At 41.8% G+C, this 26,972-nt stretch overlaps 4 protein-coding genes and 1 pseudogene across 4 annotated transcripts; 2 read left to right on the top strand and 3 right to left on the bottom strand.

Annotated features, from left to right (window-relative positions):
- Positions 1 to 735: 735 nt before the first annotated feature.
- LOC149406856 (putative histone acetyltransferase HAC-like 1) lies at positions 736 to 7,583 on the bottom strand. Its single transcript, XM_089617876.1, has 10 exons — positions 7,540 to 7,583; positions 7,237 to 7,450; positions 6,958 to 7,044; positions 5,127 to 5,309; positions 4,792 to 5,028; positions 3,106 to 3,504; positions 2,451 to 3,023; positions 1,945 to 2,367; positions 1,740 to 1,870; positions 736 to 1,654 (listed from the first exon to the last, which is right to left on the bottom strand). The coding sequence occupies exons 1-10, from the start codon at positions 7,581 to 7,583 to the stop codon at positions 1,651 to 1,653; spliced, it is 2,295 nt and encodes a 764-aa protein (XP_089474002.1). The 3' UTR covers positions 736 to 1,650.
- Positions 736 to 26,305, bottom strand: LOC149406852 (histone acetyltransferase HAC12-like). The gene is made up of 5 exons (XM_089617859.1): positions 25,853 to 26,305; positions 25,192 to 25,764; positions 24,675 to 25,100; positions 24,239 to 24,584; positions 736 to 1,541 (listed from the first exon to the last, which is right to left on the bottom strand). The coding sequence occupies exons 1-4, from the start codon at positions 26,303 to 26,305 to the stop codon at positions 24,408 to 24,410; spliced, it is 1,629 nt and encodes a 542-aa protein (XP_089473985.1). The 3' UTR covers positions 736 to 1,541; positions 24,239 to 24,407.
- On the top strand, positions 10,992 to 14,066 carry LOC149406855 (putative histone acetyltransferase HAC-like 1). The gene is made up of 7 exons (XM_089609317.1): positions 10,992 to 11,542; positions 11,634 to 12,206; positions 12,298 to 12,723; positions 12,812 to 12,942; positions 13,022 to 13,283; positions 13,448 to 13,662; positions 13,751 to 14,066. Exons 1-7 carry the CDS (start codon positions 11,090 to 11,092, stop codon positions 13,761 to 13,763), a joined length of 2,073 nt encoding a protein of 690 aa, XP_089465443.1. The 5' UTR covers positions 10,992 to 11,089; the 3' UTR covers positions 13,764 to 14,066.
- On the top strand, positions 15,661 to 16,125 carry LOC149406854 (SKP1-like protein 4 pseudogene; annotated as a pseudogene).
- Positions 23,362 to 24,360, bottom strand: LOC149406853 (histone acetyltransferase HAC12-like). Its single transcript, XM_089609325.1, has 3 exons — positions 24,112 to 24,360; positions 23,731 to 23,936; positions 23,362 to 23,625 (listed from the first exon to the last, which is right to left on the bottom strand). The coding sequence occupies exons 1-3, from the start codon at positions 24,358 to 24,360 to the stop codon at positions 23,601 to 23,603; spliced, it is 480 nt and encodes a 159-aa protein (XP_089465451.1). The 3' UTR covers positions 23,362 to 23,600.
- Positions 26,306 to 26,972: the final 667 nt, after the last annotated feature.

Raw genomic sequence — 26,972 nt, 5'->3', positions numbered from 1 at the left:
TAGGTGGTTGCCTAAAATGCCTAAGGGTTGGACCGGGCTTAAGTGCAACTGAAACTCAACATTAAATATTTTTATCGCGAAAAAAATAGATATTTAAATGTATGTTTACGAAAACATTAAATATTTATGCAGTTATTTCCTCCTTATAAAATTATATTAAAAAAAAAAAAAAAAAAAACTATGGCTATTGTTGACAGTCCTCAAGTTTGAAGAGTGCTTGATGATCCCCAAATCCTTCATAGAAGTATGGGCCACCATTTTTTAACTCCTTTCATCGTGTTTACCTTGGACTTGTTAATTATGTCTTCCGTAGTATAGTCCACCATCTCCGTCAAGTAGTTTCATCTTAGTACAAAATTAGTATTACATTGTCAATATAAGGAACAAGTTGTATAGCCTCGTCACTACGATTCCGTCTTGTGATACTTTCTTCAGCCGTCTAAAGGTGCTTGATTTGAGAGATCATCGATCATATATATAATTTTTTTGTAGACTCCTCTTCCAAATTTTCTATTTTACACGGTTATCTATTCTTTATGTAAAACCTAAAATATTAATTCATTTTACTTTATTTGACTATTAGTGATTAGAAACACTTTTAATCATTGTTTAATATTGCGAGCGTGAGTGTGACTTTATCAATAACGGCTAAAAAGAAACAAGAGAATAAAAATTGTAATGCAAATGTAATGCATACCATTTTTAATGACAGCGAATTGAAAAGGAAACAATGGGTAAAGAATAACGCCCAAATTAAATAAGAAAAACGTGAAACGACATAAGTGCAGTGCTCTTTCAACTGTCCATCATTTAGATATTCGAGGGCAAAATAATATTTCAAGCTACACATAACTGATGGTCGTTATAAGTCATTCCGAGAATTTTTATTACGAATTTAGGTTTTCCTTTTGCACACAGAGAGAGAGAGAGAGAGCGAGAGAGAGAGAGAGAGAAATGAAGAAGCGATCGCGCGGCTACAATCTCCCACGAGAATTGTTGGAACGAATACTGTCGAAGCTTCTGAGGAAGTCTCTGCTGCAATTCAGAACAGTTAGCAAGCTATGTAACTCCGTAATCAGCGATAGCGAGAACTCCGATCACATTGTGGGGCTCCGGCGAGAAGCGTCGGAGGTCGCGGGCGGCGTCAACGGAGGTGAGAAGTGCTCGCTGTGTGGGATGAGAAGGCTTTTGTTTGCTCCGATTCCACTCTACTGTTCATGCTGCACCAGAATCATCAAGCCCGGCGTCAATTTCTATAAAACCCACACTTCGGAGACGCAATACAGCTTCTGCAACTCATGCTACAAGCAGCCATCTCCGACCGGGATCCCCGTCTTCGGTGGAGGACACCGCTTTCAAAAATAGTCGCTCCTCGTCGCAAAGAACATCCAAGAAATCCAAGAATCGGTAAACCATTCGTTACTCATATCGATCATGATTATAAATTATATGACCTACAATCAGTACTAAATCCAAGCTCTCAATCCCCAGCAAATGTTGTATAATCATGATGGAACTGGTAGTGTCACTCCTCGCAGAAGCTCATATTGTGTTCTCTAGCGTTCCGTCTTCGTCCTTAGTATCTGATGCTGAATTGTCGACGATCTCGTACCGAGATAGCGAAACCTCTTTGTCATTCATTAGACCATGTCATCTACAAAATCAATTGAGAGAGGCTAATCACTTTTTGGTTACACAAAGATCGCAGAAGAAGAGAATGAATATGATAGTATACATACCTTTCGCACGTGTAGTAGTTTCTGGCGGTATAATGAATCCCGGAGAGAATGGGGTCGTGGCATCGGTCACAGGAGTGGTGTAAGTCCATAACCATGAAATTTTCTCTGATTGTCAGCATGGCTTGTCCGAGCTGGCATTTAAAACAACAAAAGAAATCAGTATTTACATGGGAGAAGATGAACATATGAACATGATTCGGCTGACCTTGTCCGTGAAGAGGACGTTTTTGTTGGCTGCACGAGAAGCGTTGGTGATTCCCAACACCTTCATAGAATTGTGAATTCTCTTTCTGACGCGCTCGTTGGCCTGCCCGTCGATCTCCTTCAAGATTCTGTCTGTCATTGCTGGCCAGTAGTCTCCGTCGAAGTACGGCAATCGTGCTGCAGTGATCGGCGCTTGTCTCGGTACGAAGAATCGGTCGTACAGTGTCGTCTGGTTCACTACGATCCCTTCTTGTGTCGCCTTCTTCAGCAGCCTCAAATACCATTGCCTGAGTCTCTCGGGATTGGGCGTTTTCTGAGTCCGCGGACGGCAATTCAGAATGTACTGATCTCCTTTCACAGGCGGGCAAGACCAGAGGTAACACCTTGCGAACCCTCTCCGCTTCACGTAGTCCATGTAGCTTATCTCCCAGGCAACATCAAAACGCCTATCAGTTTTAAATAAAGAGACCATTATATATTTGAGTGACCGAGTATAAAAAAAATAACCAGAATCTCGTGATAAGCGACGGTTCTGAGAGATTCTCCGGTGGAAGCGGAGATGTCGGGAATGAAGTATTTGACGGAGTCGATGTAGGAAATGCAGGCATAGCGGCGGTTGGGAGCATCGCAGTCGGAGCCGTACTCTTGAACGTACATTGCGAATATGCAGACGTCGATCCCCTCGATCTTCTGGAACAGTAACACCATCTTCGCTGTGTAACGGAACTCCGCCGGGTACTCCTTGCTTTCCTGCCGCAGAATGCCCAGAAGGCCTTTGTTGACCGGCAGAGTCTTCTTCGATGACATCACGACCCGAACAACCAGATCTTCTGCCCCGGGAACCTCGTCGGGAGAGGACCTCCCTTCCGCGATCGCCCTCTCTTCTCTGTCGCGTCTCATTCGTATCAAAAGCCGCTTCTGAATGAAGTTTCCGAGGACTGTCTCGGGCAGGTCTGAGGCCGTTGGGAGGCCGGGATCGTCGAGCCGGCATTTAGGGCATTTGTAAGGCTTCTCTTGTTGCTCGTTGAGGAAACCGCATACCTTGTGGTTTCTTGCGCCGCACGCTACGCACTCAACCCACTTCAAAAAAAAAATTAGAAATTGATTTAGTACTGATTGTACGTCACATAATTTATAATCATATGAGCAACGAATGGTTTACCGGTTCTTGGATTTCTTGGATGTTCTTTGCGACGAGGAGCAACTTTTTTTGAAAGCGGTGTTCTCCGCTGAAGAAGGGGATCCCGGACGGAGATGGCTGCTTGTAGCATGAGTTGCAGAAGCTGTATTGCGTCTCCGAAGTGTGGGTTTTATAGAAATTGACGCCGGGCTTGATGATTCTGGTGCAGCATGAGCAGTAGAGTGGAATCGGAGCAAACAAAAGCCTTCCCATCCCACACAGCGAGCACTTCTCACCTCCGTTGACGCCGCCCGCGACCTCCGACGCTTCTCGCCGGAGCCCCACAATGTGATCGGAGTTCTCGCTATCGCTGATTACGGAGTTACATAGCTTGCTAACTGTTCTGAGTCGAAGCAGAGACTTCCTCAGAAGCTTCGACAGCTTGCAGGAAATCGGCGCCGCGAGATCGCTTCCTCATCTCTCTCTCTCTCTTTAGGTGCAAAAGGAAAACCTAAATTCGAAATCAAAATCGCGAATACATACGCGCCTGGGAATAACTTAAAACGATGGGCAGTAGAAATAGGAAGAGAGTTCATAAACTTAAATTATTATTTTACCCTGTAGTATGTTATGATGGGCACTAGAAGTAGCAGTGCACTTATGTCATTTCAAGGTTTCCTTTATTTTATGGATTTGGGTCTGTGTTTTTGGCCCATTGTGTCCTTTTCAATTTGACGTCATTAAAAATGGTCTCTTGTCATTATTACATTTACATTACAGTTGTTTCTCCCGTTTCTTTTTACTCATGTTTTTTTATAAAGTCACACTCACACTCACACTCACACTCAGTCATACACTAGTTTTTTTTTAAATCACCAAGAGTTATTAAATTAAAAGAAAAAATATTTTTAGATTTCATAATGGATAACCAGGAAAAATAGAAAAATTTGGAAGAGGAGTTTAGTAAAAATTTATATATATGCTTCATCAATTTTTCTATGTATATGTACATAAAATATAAAGAATTGATTATCATTTATATTTTAATTTACACGCAGTGTAAATCTTTAACACTATTTCTAGTATTTGACTTGAAAGTTCTTTTAATCCTTTAACTATTAATGTTCTTTTTTTTTTCCTATATAATACCATAAATTATCGTTGAGGCAAATACAAACTATGATAATGATTAAAATATATTCACATACTATTCTTTATATACAATTTATATTAAAATACGAATATATTCACATTATTACATATATATAAAAAAGAGGAAAGAATTACTATTCATCTAGACTCGATTTACTATTTATCGAAGTTACAAATTTGCTCTTTATATGTCAAAACATTAAAATTAATGCCATTATTAAAATTAGCCTTACACAATAATAAAATTAAAATTGTTGCCATAAAAAATATCATATACTCTTTCTCTCTATACTCTCGATGTTTTTAGAATAATCTTATGAACTTTTCATACTATCTCTTGTTGATGTCTCTAGAATAATTTATGACATGATTTTTACAATGTAGATATATATGGATTTCTCAGGTATATATATATATATATATATATATATATATATCTCCTCTCTCCTGGTAAAACCCCCAAATCGGTTCTCAGATACCCTAAAAAAAAAAAATTCGCCGCCGCCCCTCTGGGTCCGGACGCGTCCCTGGGCTACCCAGCGACTCGGCTCCGTCCCGGGGGGGAGGGCGTCTCGCCTCAGCGATTCCGGCGACCCTTATTTTCTCCGTTTTGGCGTTGTCCTGGACCTCCACCAGATCTGCCTGCCTGCGCCGCCGTGCTCGTACGCCTCCACCAGATCTGCTACGTGTTTCTCCTCCACCTCGTTCCGTTGGTCTTGCCCGCTCGGGCCTCTGCGTCCACCCCCGCAGAGTTTCTTTACCGACTCTAGCGTGTCCTTCGACGTGCTTGGCGGAAGATCTCTGCGGCGGGAGCTGTTGGAGAGCTCCGGCGTGAAGGTGGCTCCGGACTCCTACGGTGCGACCGCCGTCCGCATCGGACTCCTACGGTGCGACCACCGTCCGCGTCTGACCCTCGGAGTGTGGAGCGTGGCTCTCAGCGTGTTGTCGTTGTGCGCGTCCGTGTCCGAGCTACCGCTCTCCGACCGTAGTGCGACCGCCGTCGGTGTGCGCCGCCGGGCTCTGCTCTCCGATCGTTGTGCGACTGACGAAGGGTCGCAGATCTGGGGTTGATTGGATCTGAGGTGGTAGTAGATCTGAGGTTTTGTGGTTGGTTTACTGGTTTTCAGTCTAGGGTATGGATCCTTTTAATTATTTTTATTATGCTTGTTTTGTTTTGGTTTGTTTTGGACTCGGATTAGCCGTAGTCTCATCTCCCGTAGTGGATTTCCTGTTAGGTTTTTATCTATGCAGGTTGAAGAGCCACCCTAGTCGTGGTTATCGGACCAAGTTTGGTTGGATTTTTCCATCGCCATTCTTTGGGTTTTTTAACGAGCCTCGTGTGTGCTCTATTGGTGCTTGTAATTCTTCCCGTTGTCGAAAGTTTGCACATATCGTACTTTTACCGGAAGTTAGTGTTAGATTCACCTCGACTTAGGTCTTGGTAATCCATGTACTAAGGTGCTATTCTCCTGTATTGATGGGTTTTTTTACCCAATTTTAATGGAAAATCCGTATTATTAAAAAAAAAAGGTATATATATATATATATATATATATATATATATATTTGAAACAAGAAGGATCCTTTCCATTAATTAGACGGAGAGTCTGTCAATATTACATGAGAAATATGTAAAGGACATTCTAGAATCCAGCAGATGTTGGATTGAAAATTAAAAGAGTTATGGACAAGGGCGTGTGCTGCATTATTTCCCTCGCGGGGAATGAACTTGCAGCAATGACCTCTAAACCACGAAAAGAGAGCGCGAATATCGGCGATCACAGCAATTACTTCCATAAGTTTAACAATTTTTTGTATTAGTGATTATTTGACAATAATTGTAAATTATTGTATATAAATTATGGTAAGAACTGTACCTTTGTTATTGTTCTTTTTGTTAACAGTTCCCGGATTTGGCTCTTTCATCAAGTAACCACAAGCCGTCTCTTCTTCAGTCAGGGTTATTTGTCAGGATATCAATCTAAGGTCTTAAATATCCATTTGCAACCAATGGGGTTCGCACCTTATGGAATATTAAGTAGTGTACCTACGATACTCTCACATAAATTTTTTTCAATGTGCATTACGTCTAAGTTGTGGCGTACCAATAGTTGGTCCCAATATTCAAGCTCGAAAAATATTGTCTTTTTTTTCCAACATTTGTTCCTTTCCGTTTCTTCTTCCGAATCCTAATTTTTTGAGTTGTCTTCACTTCGAGGACGCTTCTTGGACTTTATTTTCTTACATTTTCCAAACTGAAAATTCAATTTGCTCACTCTGATTCTCACTTGTGCTCCTGTCAATATTTTTGGAGCTTTTTTAACCTATTTCCCTCCATAAAACTGTTTACTTTTTCTGAAGGGATGATCTTTAGGTAAAAACCGTCTATGCTCAAGATAGCAATTTTTTTTCCATGTGTCCGTATATGTGAGCTTATTTCGTCCCCGCTTATGGGACATGCATGATAGCCTTTGACATTGTGCCCAAACAAATTTCCATAAGCAAGATAGTCGCTAATGAGCATCATACGTTCTTTCTTCACCTTTCAAAAGTTGTTGTAGATCTTCAATCAATAGTGCTAGATACACGTCAATGTCATTTCCAGGTTGTTTACTTCCAGCTATCAACGATGTTAACATCATATATTTTCTTTTCATGTACAAAGAAGGAGGCAAATTGTATATCACAAGTATAACTGCCAACAACTATACTGACTATTGAGCGATCGAAAATGATTTATACCATCCGTAGATAGCCCGAGACGAAGATTTCTGGGCTCATCACCAAATTCTGGATATTTGTGATCGATGGACTTCCACGATGGTGAATCTGCAGGGTGTCGAAGATTTCCATCTACAACTCTGTCAGTTGCATGCCAAATTAAATTTTTTGCATGTTTTGGATTTCGAAAAAGTCTCTTGAAACGCGAAATCGGTAACAAGTACCATAAAACTTTTGCAGGGATTCCTTCCATTACCTCGTCAGAATTTTTTTCTTTTTCCAACTTGATATATCACAAACTGGGCAACGATATTCATCCTCGTAGGCTTTCCTGTACAAGATACAATCGTTAGGACAAGCATGTATCTTCTCATAATCCATACCCAAGGCAGATAACTTCTTTTTTGCTGCATATTCAGATGGAGGTATTCCATTATCTTCTGGCAACATTTTCTTCAGCAAATCAAACAGCTTTGAAAATCCTTTGTCACTCAAACTGTTTCTTGCTTTAAAACTGTACAACTCAACCAATGCAGATAAATTAGTATACTTATCACACCCTTGGTATAAAGTTTTTTTTCATCTGATAATAAGTCATTGAACATCGTAGGATCATCAATTAATTGCTCCTCTGCATCTTCTACCATTACTTCAGGATTATCATTATAGTCGCTAGCATAATTTGAGCGTGACTTTTGGCGTTGAAAATTTGCACTTCGTCTCATTTCTTCGCCATGAAATATCCATTCTTTATAACTTTGATCTATGCCATTAAAATACAAGTGTGCTCGAACATCATCTAGTTCAAGTTTTTTTATGTTTCCACATTTCAAACATGGACACCTGATAAAATTTGATTTCAGAGAACAAAAAAAAACCTATATCAATAAAGATATACTTTGGAGACACTTAAGGTCGACGTCCAATAATAAAACTAGTAGCCAATCAACTAAACGAAAATCTATTACACTACTTACATGATACAATTTTGACCACCGGCGTGTATGGAACTGAACTTCAAAAATTCTTCAACTCCCAAACTAAATGCTTCAGTAGTTCAATTTGTTGTCATCCAACTTTTATCCATTGTCAACGTATACAAATAAAATATTTATGAAAAATATTCCAAATCGCAATAAAAAAAATCCAATAAATCTGGGAGCAATTAATAGTTGTGGCTTTTTTTTTATAAACGTTAGTAATTTTTTTTTAACATATGTGTACACTAAAATTCAGTCCGGAAATCAGTTTATCCGAGACCGAAAATCTGTTTTAAAAGGCTAATAATCAGTCACGTTATCCGAGACTAACAATCAGTCACGTTATTCGAGACTAACAATCACATTATCCGGGACTAACAGTCAGTCTTAAAAAGGCTTATTAGTGACTAAATACGAGTTCTCGGTCGACCTTATTAAGGACTGAAAAATGTGGTATCTGAGACTAGTTCTTTGTCATGAATATTGCGGCGTATCCGAGACTGACTTTCAGTCCTTGATAGTAGCATCCACCACTAGGTATCTGAGACTAGCCTAGGAACCTAAAAATCAGTCTCGGATACTCATCTGAGACTGTTTGTCAGGTATCGGAGACTAAATAATTAGTCTATGATACCATGTTTTCTTGTAGTGAACCATCTGCTTCTATACCCACTGTACACCCACATTCACATATTCATGCCCTCATTGCGCCTATTAATCCACAAATCGATCATGCACCCACTTATCACATTCAAACCAGGTCTAAATCCGGGATTTACAAGCCCAAGGCTCTCATATCCACCAACCACCCTTTGTCCGTTGACCCTGGTCCCAAAGAGCCTCAGTCCGTTTCTCAAGCCATCACAAATCCGTTGTGGTGTCAAGCCATGAAACTTGAGTACAATGCCTTGATGCACAATGCAACTTGGTCTCTCGTTCCGAGCTCTCCTCAGCAACATGTGATCGGATGGGTGTATAAGGTCAAGTTCAAACCGGATGGTTCTGTTCAGCGTTACAAAGCGCGGTTAGTTGCGAAGGGTTATGCTCAAACTCCGGGCATCGATTTCACCGAGACGTACAGCCCTGTAGTTAAACCATGCACGATTCGAATTGTTCTTACTCTCGCGGTTGCTTGTGGCTGGGATGTCCAGCAACTAGACGTGAATAACGCATTTTTGAATGAGGTTCTCAACGAAGAGGTTTATATGCATCAACCGGAGGGCTTCGTCGATCCTCAACGACCTCTTCATGTGTGACGTCTTCACAAGGCTTTGTATGGCCTCAAACAGGCTCCGCGGGCGTGGTTCGATCGTCTCAGTGTTGCCTTAAAAGATTGGGGGTTCATGAACTCTCATGCCGATTCTTCTCTCTTTGTCTTCATCAAGGACGGTGTGTACATTCTCTTACTAGTGTATGTCGACGACATCCTAGTCACCGGAAATGCTCCCACAACCATAAAGCGCCTCATTTCTGATCTCAACTCCCAGTTTGCCCTAAAAGAGTTAGGTTATCTGCACTACTTTTTGGGCATCGAAGCTTGTCGTGACACCTCTGGTCTTTACTTGTCTCAAGCAAAGTACGTTGCCGATCTGCTCGCGAAAACAAACATGTCTGGCGCTAAGGCTTGCTCTACTCCGGTAGCTCCGACGCTTGCTGTGTCCAAGGACGAGGGGGAGCCAATGGACAATCCATCCTTGTACAGAAGTGTTATCGGAGCATTACAATATTTGACAATCACGAGACCGGATATCTCGTTTATAGTCAATAGACTCAGTCAGTATCTTCAACAACCAAGTGAGATTCACTGGCTAGCTTGCAAACGTGTACTAAGGTACCTCAAGGGCACTATCTCGCATGGCTTAACCTTCAGACCCGCTCAGAATCCGGTTAGTCTGGTTATCAGAAGCTTCGCTGACGCTGACTGGGCAAGCAATCCTGATGATAGAAGGTCGACTAGCGCATATTGTGTCTTCCTCGCAGGGTGCTTAATATCTTGGAGCTCGAGAAAACAGGCAGTGGTTGCCAGGTCTAGCACAGAGGCTGAGTACAGAGCCCTCGCTCATGTAGCAGCAGAAATCGCGTGGATCAGGTCACTGCTCTCCGAGATCAAAGTGCCAATGCCAATCCCGCCTGTGGTGTGGTGCGATAATCTGGGAGCCGCAGCAATGGCATCAAATCCTGTTTATCACGCACGAACCAAACATATGGAGATTGACCTTCATTTCGTCAGGGACATGGTTCTGAGGAAAGAGTTGGAGATCAGATACGTTCCAACGGTCGATCAGACTGCTGACGTGCTAACCAAGGCACTGTCTGTGAGCCGGTTACTGAAGCTTCGGAACAAGAGTTGAAGATTGAAGCTACACCCTCCAACTTGAGGGGAGGTGTTGAAGGTGTGACCACGTCAGCACCCAGCTCAGCAGTGACACGTCAGCAGAGCCGTTTTCAGCACGCAATGAATTATGTTGTAACAAAGTCTGTTAGGAGTTGAATCAAAAAGTCAGAGCGCTAGAGCGCTAGATTGTATTTAACCAAAAACAGTGTAAAAAAGATGTACTGGTTGTTGAATCAATAACAAACTTACTCAGAGAAGATTTTCTCTCTGCAAATCTCTCAACCTTCTCTTCCCTAATTTCTTCAGTAATATCATATAAGCAATACATGCATTTAAAAAAAAAATCATATTTTTAATATAATCAAGTGTTTTAATCAGCCTATTATTTTTATTATAAAGAAATAAATAGCAATCAATATCAAATGCATAATTTTTTAATTTCGGTATTTGTAATAATTATATATAAGGTTAAATTATGTATGATAAATTTACAATAACGGCTAAAAAGAAAAAGAAAGGAAAAAAATTGTAATGTAATTGTAATATGGGATAGAGACCATTTTTAATGATAGCAAATAAAAAACGACACAATGGGTAAAGGATAACGCCCAAGTTAAATAAGAAAACGTGAAATGACATCAACTGTCGATCAACATATTCGAGGGCAAAATAGTATTTCAAGCTACACATATGACTGATGGTCGTTATAAGTCATTCCGAGCGCAAATTCGACTATTCGCGGTTTTGATTTCCAAGTTAGGTTTTCCTTCTGCACCGAAAGAGAATTTTTATTTCGAATTTAGGTTTTCCTTTTGCACCGAAAGAGAGAGAGAGAGAGATGAAGAAGCGATCGCGCGGCGACGATTTCCCGCTAGAATTGTTGGAGCAAATATTGTCGAAACTGCCGGAAAAGTCTCTGCCGCGACTCAGAACAGTTAGCCAGCTATGTAACTCCGTAATCAGCGATAGCAAGAACTCCGATCACATTGTGGGGCTCCAGCGAGAGGCGCCGGAGGTCGCGGGCGGCGTCGACGGAGGTGAGAAGTGCTCGCTGTGTGGGATGGGAAGGCTTTTGTTTGCTCCGATTCCACTCTACTGCTCATGCTGCACCAGAATCATCAAGCCCGGCGTTAATTTCTATAAAACCCACACTTCGGAGCCGCAATACAGCTTCTGCAACTCATGCTACAAGCAGCCATCTCCGACCGGGATCCCCGTCTTCAGCGGAGAACACCGCTTTCAAAAAAAGTTGCTACTCGTCGCAAAGAACATCCAAGAAATCCAAGAACCAGTAAACCATTCGTTGCTCATATGATTATAAATTATGTTACGTACAATCAGTACTAAATCAACTTCTAATTTTTTTTTTTTTTTTTTTGAAGTGGGTTGAGTGCGTAACGTGCGGCGCAAGAAACCACAAGGTATGTGGTTTCCACAACGAGCAACAAGAGAAGCCTTACAAATGCCCTAAATGCCGGCTCGACGATCCCGGCCTCCCAACGGCCTCAGACCTGCCCGAGACAGTCCTCGGAAACTTCATTCAGAAGCGGCTTTCGATGCGAATGAGACGCGACAGAGAAGAGAGGGCGATCGCGGAAGGGAGGTCCTCTCCTGACGAGGTTCCCGGGGCAGAAGATCTGGTTGTTCGGGTGGTGATGTCATCGAAGAAGACTCTGCCGGTCAACAAAGGCCTTCTGGGCATTCTGCGGCAGGAAAGCAAGGAGTACCCGGCGGAGTTCCGATACACAGCGAAGATGGTGTTACTGTTCCAGAAGATCGAGGGGATCGACGTCTGCATATTCGCAATGTACGTTCAAGAGTACGGCTCCGACTGCGACGCTCCCAACCGCCGCTACGCCTGCATTTCCTACATCGACTCCGTCAAATACTTCACTCCCGACATCTCCGCTTCCACCGGAGAATCTCTCAGAACCGTCGCTTATCATGAGATTCTGGTTAGTTTTGTTATACTCGGTCATTAAAATATATAATGGCCTCTTTTTAAAAAAAATGATATGGATGTGGCGTTTTGGTGTTGCTTGGCAGATAAGCTACATGGACTACGTGAAGCAGAGAGGATTCACAAGGTGTTACCTCTGGTCTTGCCCGCCTGTGAAAGGAGATCAGTACATTCTGAATTGCCGTCCGCAGACTCAGAAAACGCCCAATCCCGAGAGACTCAGGCAATGGTATTTGCGGCTGCTGAAGAAGGCGACACAAGAAGGGATCGTAGTGAACCAGACGACACTGTACGACCGATTCTTTGTACCGAGACAAGCGCCGATCACTGCAGCGCGATTGCCGTACTTCGACGGAGACTACTGGCCAGCAATGACAGACAGAATCCTGAAGGAGATCGACGAGCAGGCCAACGAGCGCGTCAGAAAGGGAATTCACAATTCCATGAAGCTGTTGGGAATCACCAACGCTTCTCGTGCAGCCAACAACAACAACGTCCTCTTCATGGAAAAGGTCAGCCAAATCATGTTCATATGTTCATCTTCTCCATGTGCACATAAATTATATGTAAATACTGATTTATTTTTGTTTTAAATGCCAGCTCGGACAAGCCATGCTGACAATCAGAGAAAATTTCATGGTTATGGACTTACACCACTGCTGCGACCGATGCCACGACCCCATTCTCTCCCGGATTCATTATACCGCCAGTCACTCTTACATGTGCCAAAGGTATGTATACAAACATATTCGTTCTCTTCTCTCTAATCTTTGTAACCAAAACTGATCAATCTCTTTATTGATTTTGTAGATGCCATGGTCTAATGAACGGCAACGAAGATTCAATATCTCGGTACGAGATCGTCGACACTTTAGCATCAGATACTAAGGACGAAGACGGAACGCTCGAGAACAAAATATGCGACAACAGACAGATATTCTTGAGGTTCTGCGAGGAGAGACACTACCAGTTCGACACTCTCCGCCAAACAAAGTACTCCTCCGTCATGATTATACAACATGTGCTCTCCGAGCTCTCAATCCCCAGCAAAGTCGCACTATGTCAAAACGAGGTATACTTAATTTCCGCAAATACTCACTTTTACTGATCATTAAATTTGAAACTTGTAAACTAATTAAAAAAACCATAAGCAAATAATATTTTTTTGCTCGACTAAAAAACATTTTAGCCCGTATTTGTGTGATAACTGACTAGGATTGTGAACCGGTGATGCAGAGCTCAAAACTGGTGGAGATTCTGCATCATGTGAGCAAGTGTGAATCCACGTGCGACATCTTTTGTTGCAAACAAATTCATGCCATGCTCGGCCACTTTCCGAGCTGCAACATTAAGGCCGAGGGAGGATGCATTGTGTGCCAGAAGGTCTGGTATATTCTTTATTGCCACTCTCAGAGCTGTACCGAACCCAATTGCCAGATTCCTTATCAAGCGTACGTATGTCCAAACCAAAAACAAAGTTAGTAGTTCATATTTTCTTTTTTTAAAAGGTTTGTTTGATCTCATTTTTTTTTTGTGCAGCCTATCAAAGTAATACGGCGGAAGTGACATAGACTCGGACGTGCAATAAGCCGTTGTATGTTGCTCATGCCTCTCCATCAGTGAAGTGCAGATTTTTTGAAGTCACGAAAGAGAAAATTGTTTGTCACGGATGAAGTTTTTGTATATAATTAAGGTAGTATAAGTTTATGTTTAGCAAGTTAATCGGGTGCGAACCTAGTTGGGATGCGACTACATTTATGTGATACTTTAGTGCTAATCGCACCTAGTATTGAATCTCCGAGGATGAACATGAGTACTCTAGAGCGGAGTCATCCACGAGGAGAACTGTCTATGCATTGAAAAGATGAATAAATAAATAAAAACCAAAAAGACTTGGCCTAAAACAGTTAATTTACACAATAGCATTGTAACTTTCACAGATTAAGAAAATTCTCTATATTTGAGGACCATAGTATTAGTATCAATTGAAAAAAATTTAACTTACAAGGTTATGGGTCATTACTCTCTGAGTCAATTGGTTTGTACAAATCTACGCCTCTCCTAGCTCTAAAGAAGCCAATTGAAACTCATTAGTCACTGTAACTTTGATCACAGACAAAGAAAATTAAAAAAAATGTGAACTCTGCAGATACAGAAGTAAAAATGTTTTAGAAAAATGTCCCAGGGAACATGTCTTCTGTGTTTGAATTAGAAAGCTTGAAAAGCACAGGCTCCAGATTCCTAGGGCTTAGCGGCGGCGGAGGCTTCACCGGAAGATCGGCGATCAGATTGTTCCATCGCTGCGGTGTTTCCTCGGATCAGAGTAAAATAGTGCAAGTTTTGACTAAAAACAATTGAGTATTGCAAAATATTACGAACTAGCTACTAGGGGTGAAACTGGATCGGTTCGGTTCGGTTTTTGACATTTTTAGTATCCGAATCCGAATTTTCGGTTTTTAAAAACTCGGTCCAGTATCCGGTCCAATTTAGTCTAAAACCGAAATTCGGTTATCCGAATATTCGGTTATCCGGTTTCTTAAATCCAGTATCCAGTCCAGTATCCAATTTTTAAAATTCGGTTATCCAGTTTGTAAAATTTCAGATCCAGTTTAATATCCAGTTTTATAAAATGGATATCCAGTTTCTAAAATCCAAATCCGGTTTGTAAAAATTCAAAAAACGAGTACAAACGACTCTTATAAAGCTCCAAAATGACAATACATAATCTAAAACTGAGTAAAAAAAAAAATTCAAAAGGACACTCGTCTCCAACTACCTGCACATGTAAATATCATACAACAATTGAATTTGCATGTTACCTTTATAGATCACATAATCAAGTTATAGTAGCAGTAGGAGTTGATATATGAGAAGTTTGTTCTTCTATGACAACTTGACCATCATGTGTTAATAATAGTGACATAAATTTGTTTTAATATATATTTATTTTTAATTAAAAAAAATCGGTTAAATATCCGATATCCAGATTTTCCCAAAATCAAATCCGATATCCGGTCCAGTTTTGTAAACCGGATCGGTTATCCGAATCCGAATTTCGGTTAGCTGACGTGGCTCCAAATTTCGGTTTCGGTTCGGTTTGGATATCGGTTTTATCCGATTTTCGGTTCGGTTTTGTACAGCCCTACTAGCTACTGCGAAAAAATTTCATGAATTGAATTATTCTAGACAGCAAATTATATAAAGACACGTGTTTAATGAGTACACGTAAGCAAAAAAAAGACTTAACACGACTACGTTGCTCTTCTTCTTATTCGTTTCTACTTTCTTCAACCGAGTCCGACTAGAATTTAAAAAAAAAAAAAAAAAAGGAAACATAAGTACATAACCGGAAATTCCCTATATATACAATACAACCCTCCATCAGAAACACAAAACATTCATGGTTCCTTAGTCCCAATTCGAGAGAGAGAGAGAGAGAGAGAGAGAGAATGGATTCGAAAGCAGTTGTGACAGTGAGAACTAATGACGGCGAGAAGTTCGAGGTGAAGACGGAGATCGCGGCGATGTTCGGAACGGTGAAGAGGGTGGTGGAGGACGGCTGCGTCGGCGAGATTCCCCTCCCATCAATATTCGTGACCGGCGACAGCTTCCGGAAAGCCCTAAAGTGGGCGGCCAGGCACGCCGACGCGGCGGCGGTGACGAAGGAGGAGCTCCAAAATTGGGACGCGAAGTTCGCCGGAGAGACGGAGGACATGGACGAGCTTTACAGGGATCTGATGACGGCGGATTATCTGGACGCGGCGGCGCTGGTCGATCTCTGGGCGGAAAGAGCGGCCAGTGAGATGAGAGGCAAGAATTACATTCAGATCAGGGAACGGTTTAATATCATCAGCGATTTTCCTCCCGGAGTCGAGGAAGAGATTATCAGCAAAAACCCTTGGGCTTTTGAGTAGCCTAACTATGAACATTATTATTTATTATTTTGTTTTTCAATTTAACGTTTTTCCACATGGTCTATGCAACTGTGTGTGCGCGATAGAAAATTTACTGTAGTCAAGATTTATGTTTCTGTATTTGATTTTGTTCGGTGAAATCAGTGGGACTTGGTTTTACTTAAGATACATGATGATAATCTAATTTACTAAGTTCGACAAATTTAGTATCGGATGATGAGACTATACATTGAATTAGAACTCTTAATTAGTTCATGATCATTAGAAAAATAAAAGTATCAAATACAATACATGTGCGATTTAAAATTACTTTTATCCAATGGAACGAAATTTTTACATGATCAATATTGTTTTTGCATTGGAACGATCCCATATAATAATACTCGTATTTTTTATATTTTATTAGAGAAATCAATAATATTTTAATTTTTTTTATTAGTCTTCTCGATATATTTGTACTCGGTTAATTAAGTCAAGTATTAATAAACTACTAATTATCATTTGACAACTGGATGAGAGTCATTCTAATTATCTAGTTCAATATTAGACAACTATTTAGTAGATTAACTAGTTAGTTTAATCAAATTATGAAAGTACTAAGAAGTCTTTATATATAGTCAAACTTAATAAATTATAACTTGGTTTAATCATTAAAAGTCGATTTTGCAAACCACTATAATATCTTATAACAATTAGTAATATAAATTCAACGATGACGTTTGGAAACATTTTATAAATTATTTACATTATTGAAGTTCAATTTTACAAACAAGTCTAATATACTATAACAATTAGTAATATAACATAAATGTGATACAATTAATGTGGTGTAACTTTAATGATTACAGTAAAGCCAATTAGACATTTAATTTCATAATAACATATGATAATCTATAATTTATCATGTAAAGTTATTAAATATTAGTGTGATAAACTTAAAACAAAAAAAATATGATTTAAGCGACTACCTAACCGGATTATAGTCGAGTAGTTGACATACACAGTCTTTCTGGTCGAACTAGTCGTCAATTGACAACTGGATGAGAGTCGTCTTAATTGTCTAGTTCAATATTAGACAACTATTTAGTTGTTGAACTAACTAGTTTTACTTGAATTAAGAAACTGTTGAAATCGAGCTCGTCAGTTCGCCCTCACACGTCAGCTCGACAGCTCGCGCTTCCGCGTCAGCTCGCCAGTTCGTCAGTTCGCCCTTCCGCGTCATCTCGCCAGCTCGTCAGCTCGTCCTTGCTCCTGACCAGCGTGCTTTCCTCCTGACAAGCATGCCTCGGGAGTCCTCACCCCTTGGAACTCATTCCACATGGGAAACTGTCGCATTTATTTCTCATGCTATTTCCTATGACTTGTTCTCTGTGTATATTTATTTTTTCTCTATTTCCTAGAAGTAGTTATTACATGTATTTATTACACTCTCTCTTGTATCCACCATATGTATAAATAGGTGATACAAAATTCATATCAATGATAAAAAATATTCAAAGTCTCGGAACACTCTCTCTCTTTTCCGATTCTCTCTTTCTTTATCTTCTCTCTAGATTCGACTCTCTCTCTCTCTAAACTTCAACATGGTATCAGAGCAGGGAAAATCAACCACCATGAACACCACTCAAACCACGCCCACTCAGTCGCAATCTGAATCCCTCTCCCAACATATCACGAGCCACAAACCCAACGGCCACAACTTCCTACAGTGGTCTCAATCTGTGCTCATGTTCATATCGGGACGAGGTAAAGATGACTACCTCACAGGCGTGGCCACATCTCATGTGATCGAAGATTCGGCGTTCAAGAGTTGGAAGGCCGAAAACAGCATGGTGATGTCCTGGCTCATAAACTCTATGCTCCCCGAAATCGGAGAAACCTTCCTCCTTTACCGAACGGCTGCAGAAATCTGGCAAGCAGCTAGAGAAATCTTTTCCAACTCAGAAGATATGTCCGAGCTGTTTGAAACTGAGAACACTCTCCACGACCTACGTCAAGGAGAGATGTCTGTTACTCAGTTCTTCAGCTCGCTCACACATCTATGGCAGAAGATCGACCTCTACGAACAGCACCAGTGGACCAGCTCCGTAGACTCAAAAATCTACCGCAGGACAGTGGAGACCAAACGTGTGTTTAAACTACTATCCGGCCTCAACCAAGACCTTGATGAGGTCAGAGGTCGGATACTTAGTACAAAACCACTACCATCTCTCCGTGAAGCCTTCTCCGCGGTCAGACACGAGGAAAGCAGGAGGAAACTCATGCTGGGAACTATCCAATCGAGCTCACTTCCGAGCTCATCCTCAGACTCGTCCGCCCTCGCCACGCATGGAGACGAAGTTCTTGCAGCCCGCGTCTCAACAGAGAGACCTCGCAAACCTCGCCCCTACTGCGATCATTGCAGACGACCTGGACACCTCCGAGAAACCTGCTGGAAGCTGCATGGGAAACCACCGAGCTCGAAGTCAACCCGAGACACTAAGGATCCGAACTCAGTCGGAAACTTAGTCTCCACTTCGTCCGCTGCCTCGACCTCGACCTCGGACTCTCCCTTCAGCAATGACCAGATCGCTATTCTCCAAAAGCTTGTCCAACAAGTCCAACTCAGTGGAGAAACCTCCAGCATTGGTCCTCTAGGTAACTCTCCTAGAGCCCTCCATGTAAGCTCAGAGAATCCCACAGCGTGGATTGTCGACTCTGGTGCATCTGATCACATGACTGGTAATCGAAGTCTATTCACAACTTACTCCGCTTGTAATAAAAGCATATCAGCCACCATCGCCAACGGAGCCAAGACTCAAGTCACTGGTATTGGCACCGTGGTCTTGACGAAATCCATGAGGCTAGACTCGGTGTTCTTTGTGCCTCAACTACACTGCAATCTCTTATCTATGCATAAGTTCAACCAAGACTCTAAGTGCCGAACTGTTTTTTATGAACGTTCATGTGTGTTTCAAGAACAGGCCACGGGGAGACAGATTGGTAATGCCGAGCTGAGTACCGGACTCTATGTCATCAAGCCAAATCAGTCCGCCATGTGTCAGCTCGCCCAACATTCACCCCATTACAAAGAGATCATGCTCAATCACCTTAGACTAGGACATCCAAATTTCATGTATCTCAAAAGAATGTTTCCTTCTTTGTTTATCAATAAAAATATCAATTCTATTCAGTGTGACATGTGTGAGTTCGCCAAACATTCTCGAAGCTCGTATCACCCCACCTCGTACAAACCATCTCGACCTTTTGCCACGATTCACAGTGATATATGGGGGCCCTCAAAAGTTCCCAATATCACTGGAGTTCGATGGTTCCTTCTCTTTGTTGACGACCACACTAGACTCAGTTGGATATACACGATGAAACAAAAATCTGAAACATTCAATCTATTCAAAACCTTTCACAAAATGGTCCAAACACAGTTCGACACATCCATTCAAATTGTCCACACTGACAACGCTCGAGATTACTTTAATTATGAGCTCGACGATTTCTTCAAAACACATGGCATAATTCACTCCAGCTCGTGCGTTCATACCCCGCAACAAAATAGGGTAGCCGAGCGGAAAAATCGACACATTCTCGAGGTCGCCAGAGCCATCATGTTCTCCTCAAACGTCCCATCTCACTTCTGGGGAGAAGCAGTCCTCACAGCCACCTACCTCATAAACAGAATGTCATCTCGTGTCCTTGGCTATAAAATCTCATCTCAAGTCCTACTAGAGACATACCCTCACTGTCGACTCATCTCAACCCTACCTGCGAAAGTGTTCGGTTGTTCAGTCTTCACCCATTCTTATGGCCAAGGTAAACTTGAACCAAAATCGCTCAAATGCATCTTCCTTGGCTATTCAGCAACCCAGAAAGGCTACAAATGCTATGAACCCCGATCACGAAAATTCATAGTCGCAATGGATGTATCTTTTCATGAATTCAGTCCTTACTTCGCCAATTCAGCTCGTCAGGGGGAGAATGACGAAAATGACTTCCCAAAGTGGCTCATCATAAACCCAGAATTCAGCTCGCCTCAAAATCCGACCTCACCTGTTCCAGAAATTCCCAGCTCGGCCCACAGTCCGACCTCACCTGTTCAAGAAATTCCCGACTCGCCCAGTCCAACTCATGTCCCCAGCTCGCAAGCCTCTGAACACTCTCCATGCGAACTGAATATCATCCAGAGTCCGGTACAAGCTCGCGACCAAGATGTCTCTCCGAACCTGAACCACGACACTATTGAACAAGGTAACATCGAATCTCCAGACTTACCCATTGCAGTCAGAAAACCTGCTCGGTCGTGTGGCCAATACAGGATGGAGGATTACGTGTACTATGGGAACTTATCTACGGGCTACCAAGCCTATGTGGCGAAGTTAGATGAAGGAAAAATGTCAAACTCCATCGAGGAAGCCCTTCAAAGTCCCGAGTGGCGAGACGCAAGTCATGCCGAGATCCAAGCCCTCGAAAAGAATGATACGTGGGATATCGTCGAGCTACCACCAGGCAAGCGAACTGTTGGATGTAGATGGCTCTCCACCATCAAACACAATCCAGATGGGACAGTGGAGAGATACAAAGCCCGACTTGTCGCGAAAGGGTACACGCAGGCGTATGGCATTGACTATCAAGAAACATTCGCTCCAGTTGCAAAGTTCAATACCATCAGAATCCTCTTTTCACTAGCAGCCAACTTAGATTGGCCTCTCATCCAGCTCGATGTGAAGAATGCTTTTCTAAACGGCGAACTGGAAGAGGAAGTCTACATGCAACTCCCACCAGGATTTGACAAAGATCAAGGAGCCAACAAAGTCTGCAAACTCAAGAAGTCACTCTATGGACTAAAACAGTCCCCTCGAGCATGGTTCGGAAAATTCACCAACGTGCTCAAACGGTGTGATTACGAGCAGAGTCAAGCAGATCCAACACTCTTCTCAAAAATCTCCACACAAGGCAAGCACACCATTCTTAGTGTGTATGTGGACGATATAGTCATCACCGGAGACGACCTGGAAGAGATCAGGAGGCTGAAGCAAACTTTGTCATCTGAGTTCAAAGTCAAGGACCTCGGCAGCCTACGATACTTCCTCGGCATGGAGGTAGCTCGATCAGAAAAGGGCATCTCTGTTTCCCAGCGAAAGTACACGTTGGACCTCCTCAAAGAAACTGGCATGCTTGGCTGCAAACCAGTTGACACTCCGATGGATGCCAATGTGAAACTTCTAGCTCGCACCAACGAGGCCGCCACCGACAAAGAAAGATTTCAGCAGCTCGTAGGAAAACTCATCTACCTAACTCACACGAGACCAGATATTGGATTCGCAGTGAGTATGGTAAGTTGATTCATGAGTAATCCCTCGGAAACTCACATGGACGCAGTCATGAGGATTCTCCGATACCTCAAATCTGCCCTAGGGACTGGTCTCTCCTTCAAGAAAAGACGGAGTCGAGGTGTCGAAGTATTCACAGATGCGGACTGGGCCGGTTATGTTCCAGACAGACGATCAACATCAGGCATGTGCACATACGTCTGGGGAAATCTTGTTACCTGGCGAAGCAAGAAGCAGTCCGTGGTCTCAAGAAGTAGTGCTGAAGCCGAGCTCAGGTCTTTAGCAAGCGGAGTATGTGAAGGCATCTGGCTGAAGAGAGTTCTCGACGACCTCAAGATCATCATCGAAGGTCCAATCACGCTCTTTTGCGATAATCAAGCTGCTCTCAGCATAGCCAAAAATCCAGTCCATCATGACAGAACAAAACATATCGAGATCGACCGATAATTCATCAGTGAAAAGATTGAAGAAAAAATAATCGAGATGGAATATGTTCCATCAGGTCATCAGCTCGCCGACATTCTCACCAAAGCCCTTCCTCGAGCGACCTTCTCCGAGCTATGTAGCAAGCTCGACCTTCTCAACATATACAGTCAAGCTTGAGGGGGAGTGTTGAAATCGAGCTCGTTAGTTCGCCCTCCCACGTCAGCTCGACAGCTCGCCCTTCCGCGTCAGCTCGTCAGTTCGCCAGTTCGCCCTTCCGCGTCATCTCGCCAGCTCGTCAGCTCGTCCTTGCTCCTGACCAGCGTGCTTTCCTCCTGACAAGCATGCCTCGGGAGTCCTCACCCCTTGGAACTCATTCCACATGGGAAATTGTCGCATTTATTTCTCATGCTATTTCCTATGACTTGTTCTCTGTGTATATTTATTTTTTCTCTATTTCCTAGAAGTAGTTATTACATGTATTTATTACACTCTCTCTTGTATCCACCATATGTATAAATAGGTGATACAAAATTCATATCAATGATAAGAAATATTCAAAGTCTCGGAACACTCTCTCTCTCTTTTCCGATTCTCTCTTTCTTTATCTTCTCTCTAGATTCGACTCTCTCTCTCTCTCTAAACTTCAACAGAAACTACTAATAAGTCTTTACCGTCAAACTTAATTAAGATTTATAACTTATCATCTAAAGTAATAAAATGTTGAATACTTTTGAAAATCATTCTAAGATACTATAAGCGTTGGTAATATAACCTAACTGTGACATATTTAATCATTTATATAAAATTGAATATTAATTCATGTATGAATCTCTTAATTAATATGTTATGATCTATAATATATCATTTAAGTCATGAAATATTGGTGTGATAATATTAAAATATAATACATGCCTTGTGCGGCTAGCTAACTAGATTGCAGTTGACAATTTGACATGTTCGTCTTGCAATTGCAATTTATTTGTCGTATTCATGTCGGTCTTCCGGCTAATGAAAAGAACTTACATTCGGAGGAGAAGATCAAAGTGTCAGAGGCCAATATTACTCGAGTAACAATGTCAGCGAATGAGTAAAAGTGAAGAGATGAGCCATAATGCAAATGCTTTGTTCAGTTGTTGAACTTGTTGGCATTGTTTAGATAGTAAGTTTTATAACAGAATAGAGTTTGGTCAAAGCTTTTGTCATATCATCATGTCATCAAATTGTAGACCTGAATAATTCAATTAAATATCATCATATCAGATTTGCTTTTGGTGTTGTCATAGAATCATTTACTGCAGTTATTAAAAATGACACCCAAAAACAATCATCTTGCAGTTGCAATTGCAATCTATTTGTTGTATTCATATCCAATCCCATAGGCACATTGCTCTGTTTTTCCGGTTAATGGAAGCAGTATGTTCACAGGGAAAAAACAATTTTAAGTAGTAACGAATTAAATCTGAAAAAGAAACAGAGACCTTTGCTGCTAATAAAAGTTAATGAAATACATAGGAAGTTCGATTTACACGTAAGTATCACATAAATATAGTCGCATCCCAACTAGGTTGGCACCCGATCCTAATCATAAACTTATACTACCTAAATTATATACAAAAACTTATCCGTGACAAAACAGTTCTCTCTTTACGACTTCAATAAATCTACACTTCATCGATGGAGAGGCATAAGCAACATACAACAGCTTATTGAACGCCCGAGTCTGTGTCACTTCCGCCTTTTTTTCGATGGGCTGCAAAAAAAAAAATTTATATATATATATATAAGAAATTGAGCTCACATAAAAAAAAAAAAATTAGAATGAATGTAACTTTGTTTTTGGTTCCTGCATACTTACGAGTAATAAGGAATCTGGCAATTGGGTTCGGTGCAGCTCTGAGAGTGGCAATGGAAAATGTACCAGACCTTCTGGCACACAATGCAGGCTTGAATCTTGCAGCTCACAAAGTGGCTGATCATGCCATGAATTGTTCTGCACCCAAATTGCTTGCACGTGGCTTTACACTTGCTCACATGATGCAGAATCTTCACCAGTTCAGAGCTCTGCATCACCTGTTCACAATACTAGTCAGTTATCACACGAATACGGGCCGAAAGTGAGTATTTTTGTCGCAGAATAAAAAATAAAAAAATCAATTGCTTACGGTTTTTTTTAATTAGTTTAGAAGTTTCAAATTTAATGATCAGTAAAGTGAGTATTCGCAGAAATTAAGTATACCTCGTTTTGACATAGTGCGACTTTGCTGGGGATTGAGAGCTCGGAGAGCACATGTTGTATAATCATGACGGAGGAGTACTTTGTTTGGCGGAGAGTGTCAAACTGGTAGTGTCTCTCCTCGCAGAACCTCAAGAATATCTGTCTGTTGTCGCATATTTTGTTCTCGAGCGTTCCGTCTTCGTCCTTAGTATCTGATGCTAAAGTGTCGACGATCTCGTACCGAGATATCGAATCTTCGTTGTCATTCATTAGACCATGGCATCTACAAAATCAATAAAGAGATTGATCAGTTTTGGTTACAAAGATCGCAGAAGAAGAGAACGAATATGTTTGTATACATACCTTTGGCACATGTAAGTGTGTCTGGCGGTATAATGAATCCCGGAGAGAATGGGGTCGTGGCATCGGTCGCAGGAGTGGTGTAAGTCAATAACTATGAAATTTTCTCTGATTGTCAGCATGGCTTGTCCGAGCTGGCATTTAAAACACAAAATAAATCAGTATTTACATATAATTTATGTGCACATAGGAGAAGATGAACATATGAACATGATTTGGCTGACCTTTTCCATGAAGAGGACGTTGTTGTTGTTGGCTGCACGAGAAGCATTGGTGATTCCCAACACCTTCATGGAATTGTGAATTCCCTTTCTGACGTGCTCGTTGGCCTGCTCGTCGATCTCCTTCAGGATTCTGTCTGTCATTGCTGGCCAGTAGTCTCCATCGAAGTACGGCAATCGTGCTGCAGTGATCGGCGCTTGTCTCGGTACAAAGAATCGGTCGTACAGTGTCGTCTGGTTCACTACGATCCCTTCTTGTGTCGCCTTCTTCAGCAGTCTCAAATACCATTGCCTGAGTCTCTCGGGATTGGGCGTTTTCTGAGTCCGCGGACGGCAATTCAGAATGTACTGATCTCCTTTCACAGGCGGGCAAGACCAGAGGTAACACCTTGCGAATTCTCTCCGCTTCACGTAGTCCATGTAGCTTATCTGCCAAGCAACACCAAAACGCCACATCCATATCATTTTTTATAAAAAGAGGCCGTTATATATTTTAGTGACCGAGTATAAAAAAACTAACCAGAATCTCATGATAAGCGACGGTTCTGAGAGATTCTCCGGTGGAAGCGGAGATGTCGGGAGTGAAGTATTTGACGGAGTCGATGTAGGAAATGCAGGCGTAGCGGCGGTTGGGAGCGTCGCAGTCGGAGCCGTACTCTTGAACGTACATTGCGAATATGCAGACGTCGATCCCCTCGATCTTCTGGAACAGTAACACCATCTTCGCTGTGTATCGGAACTCCGCCGGGTACTCCTTGCTTTCCTGCCGCAGAATGCCCAGAAGGCCTTTGTTGACCGGCAGACTCTTCTTCGATGACATCACGACCCGAACAACCAGATCTTCTGCCCCGGGAACCTCGTCGGGAGAGGACCTCCCTTCCGCGATCGCCCTCTCTTCTCTGTCGCGTCTCATTCGCATCGAAAGCCGCTTCTGAATGAAGTTTCCGAGGACTGTCTCGGGCAGGTCTGAGGCCGTTGGGAGGCCGGGATCGTCGAGCCGGCATTTAGGGCATTTGTAAGGCCTCTCTTGACGCTCGTTGTGGAAACCGCATACCTTGTGGTTTCTTGCGCTGCACGTTACGCACTTGACCCACTTCAAAAAAAAAAAAAAAATTAGAAGTTGATTTAGTACTGATTGTACGTCACATAATTTATAATCATATGAGCAGCAAATGGTTTACCGATTCTTGGATTTCTTGGATGTTCTTTGCGACGAGGAGCGACTTTTTTTGAAAGCGGTGTTCTCCGCTGAAGACGGGGATCCCGGTCGGAGATGGCTGCTTGTAGCATGAGTTGCAGAAGCTGTATTGCGTCTCCGAAGTGTGGGTTTTGTAGAAATTGACGCCGGGCTTGATGATTCTGGTGCAGCATGAGCAGTAGAGTGGAATTGGAGCAAACAAAAGCGTTCCCATCCCACACAGCGAACACTTCTCACCTCCGGCGACGCCGTCCGCGATCTTCGGCGCCTCTCGCCGGAGCCCCAAAATTTGATCGGAGGTCTTGCGATCGCTGATTAGAGAGTTCCATAGCTTGCTAACTGTTCTGAGTCGCAGCAGAGACTTTTCCGGTAGCTTCGACAGTATTTGCTCCAACAATTCTAGCGGGAAATCGTCGCCGCGCGATCGCTTCTTCATCTCTCTCTCTCTCTCTTTCGGTGCAAAAGGAAAACCTAAATTCGAAATAAAAATTCTCTTTCGGTGCAGAAGGAAAACCTAACTTGGAAATCAAAACCGCGAATACTCTTATACGCGCCTCGGAATGGTTTATAACGACCATCAGTTATATGTGTAGCTTGAAAAATACTATTTTGCCCTCAAATATGTTTATGATGGACATTTGAAAGAGCAATGCACTTATGTCATTACACGCTTTTCTTTAATTTATTTCGGCGTTGTAACACATTGTTTCCTTTTCAATTTGCTGAGTCATTAAAAATGGTCTCTATTTCATATTACAATTTTTTTTCTTTCTTGTCTTGTTTCTCTTTAGCCGTTACTGATAAACTCTCACTCACACTACTAAACAACGACATTTTAACCCATGCATATTTTTAAAAACGTGTATAAGCATGTAATGTTTTTAATCACTTAAAAGTAAAAAAAAAAAAGAAAAAAAAAGAAGTTAAAATAGAATAATATATTTTTAGATTTCACATAAAGAATAGATAACCGTGTAAAATAGAAATTTTTGGAAGAGGAGTCTTCAAAAGACTTAAATATATGCTTCATTGATATTTTTTAGTATATTCTTCAAATTCTGTTTTCTTTGCGTGTACACTTGTGCTTAAGTATTTCATATACG

Source organism: Urtica dioica, chromosome 1, assembly GCF_054948205.1.
Source record: "Urtica dioica subsp. dioica isolate 48M chromosome 1, U.dioica_male_clone48M_v1_H2, whole genome shotgun sequence".
NCBI classification, from domain to species: domain Eukaryota; kingdom Viridiplantae; phylum Streptophyta; class Magnoliopsida; order Rosales; family Urticaceae; genus Urtica; species Urtica dioica.
The sequence above is the reverse complement of the archived record's forward strand: the minus strand, read 5'-3'. Positions and strand labels throughout refer to the sequence as shown.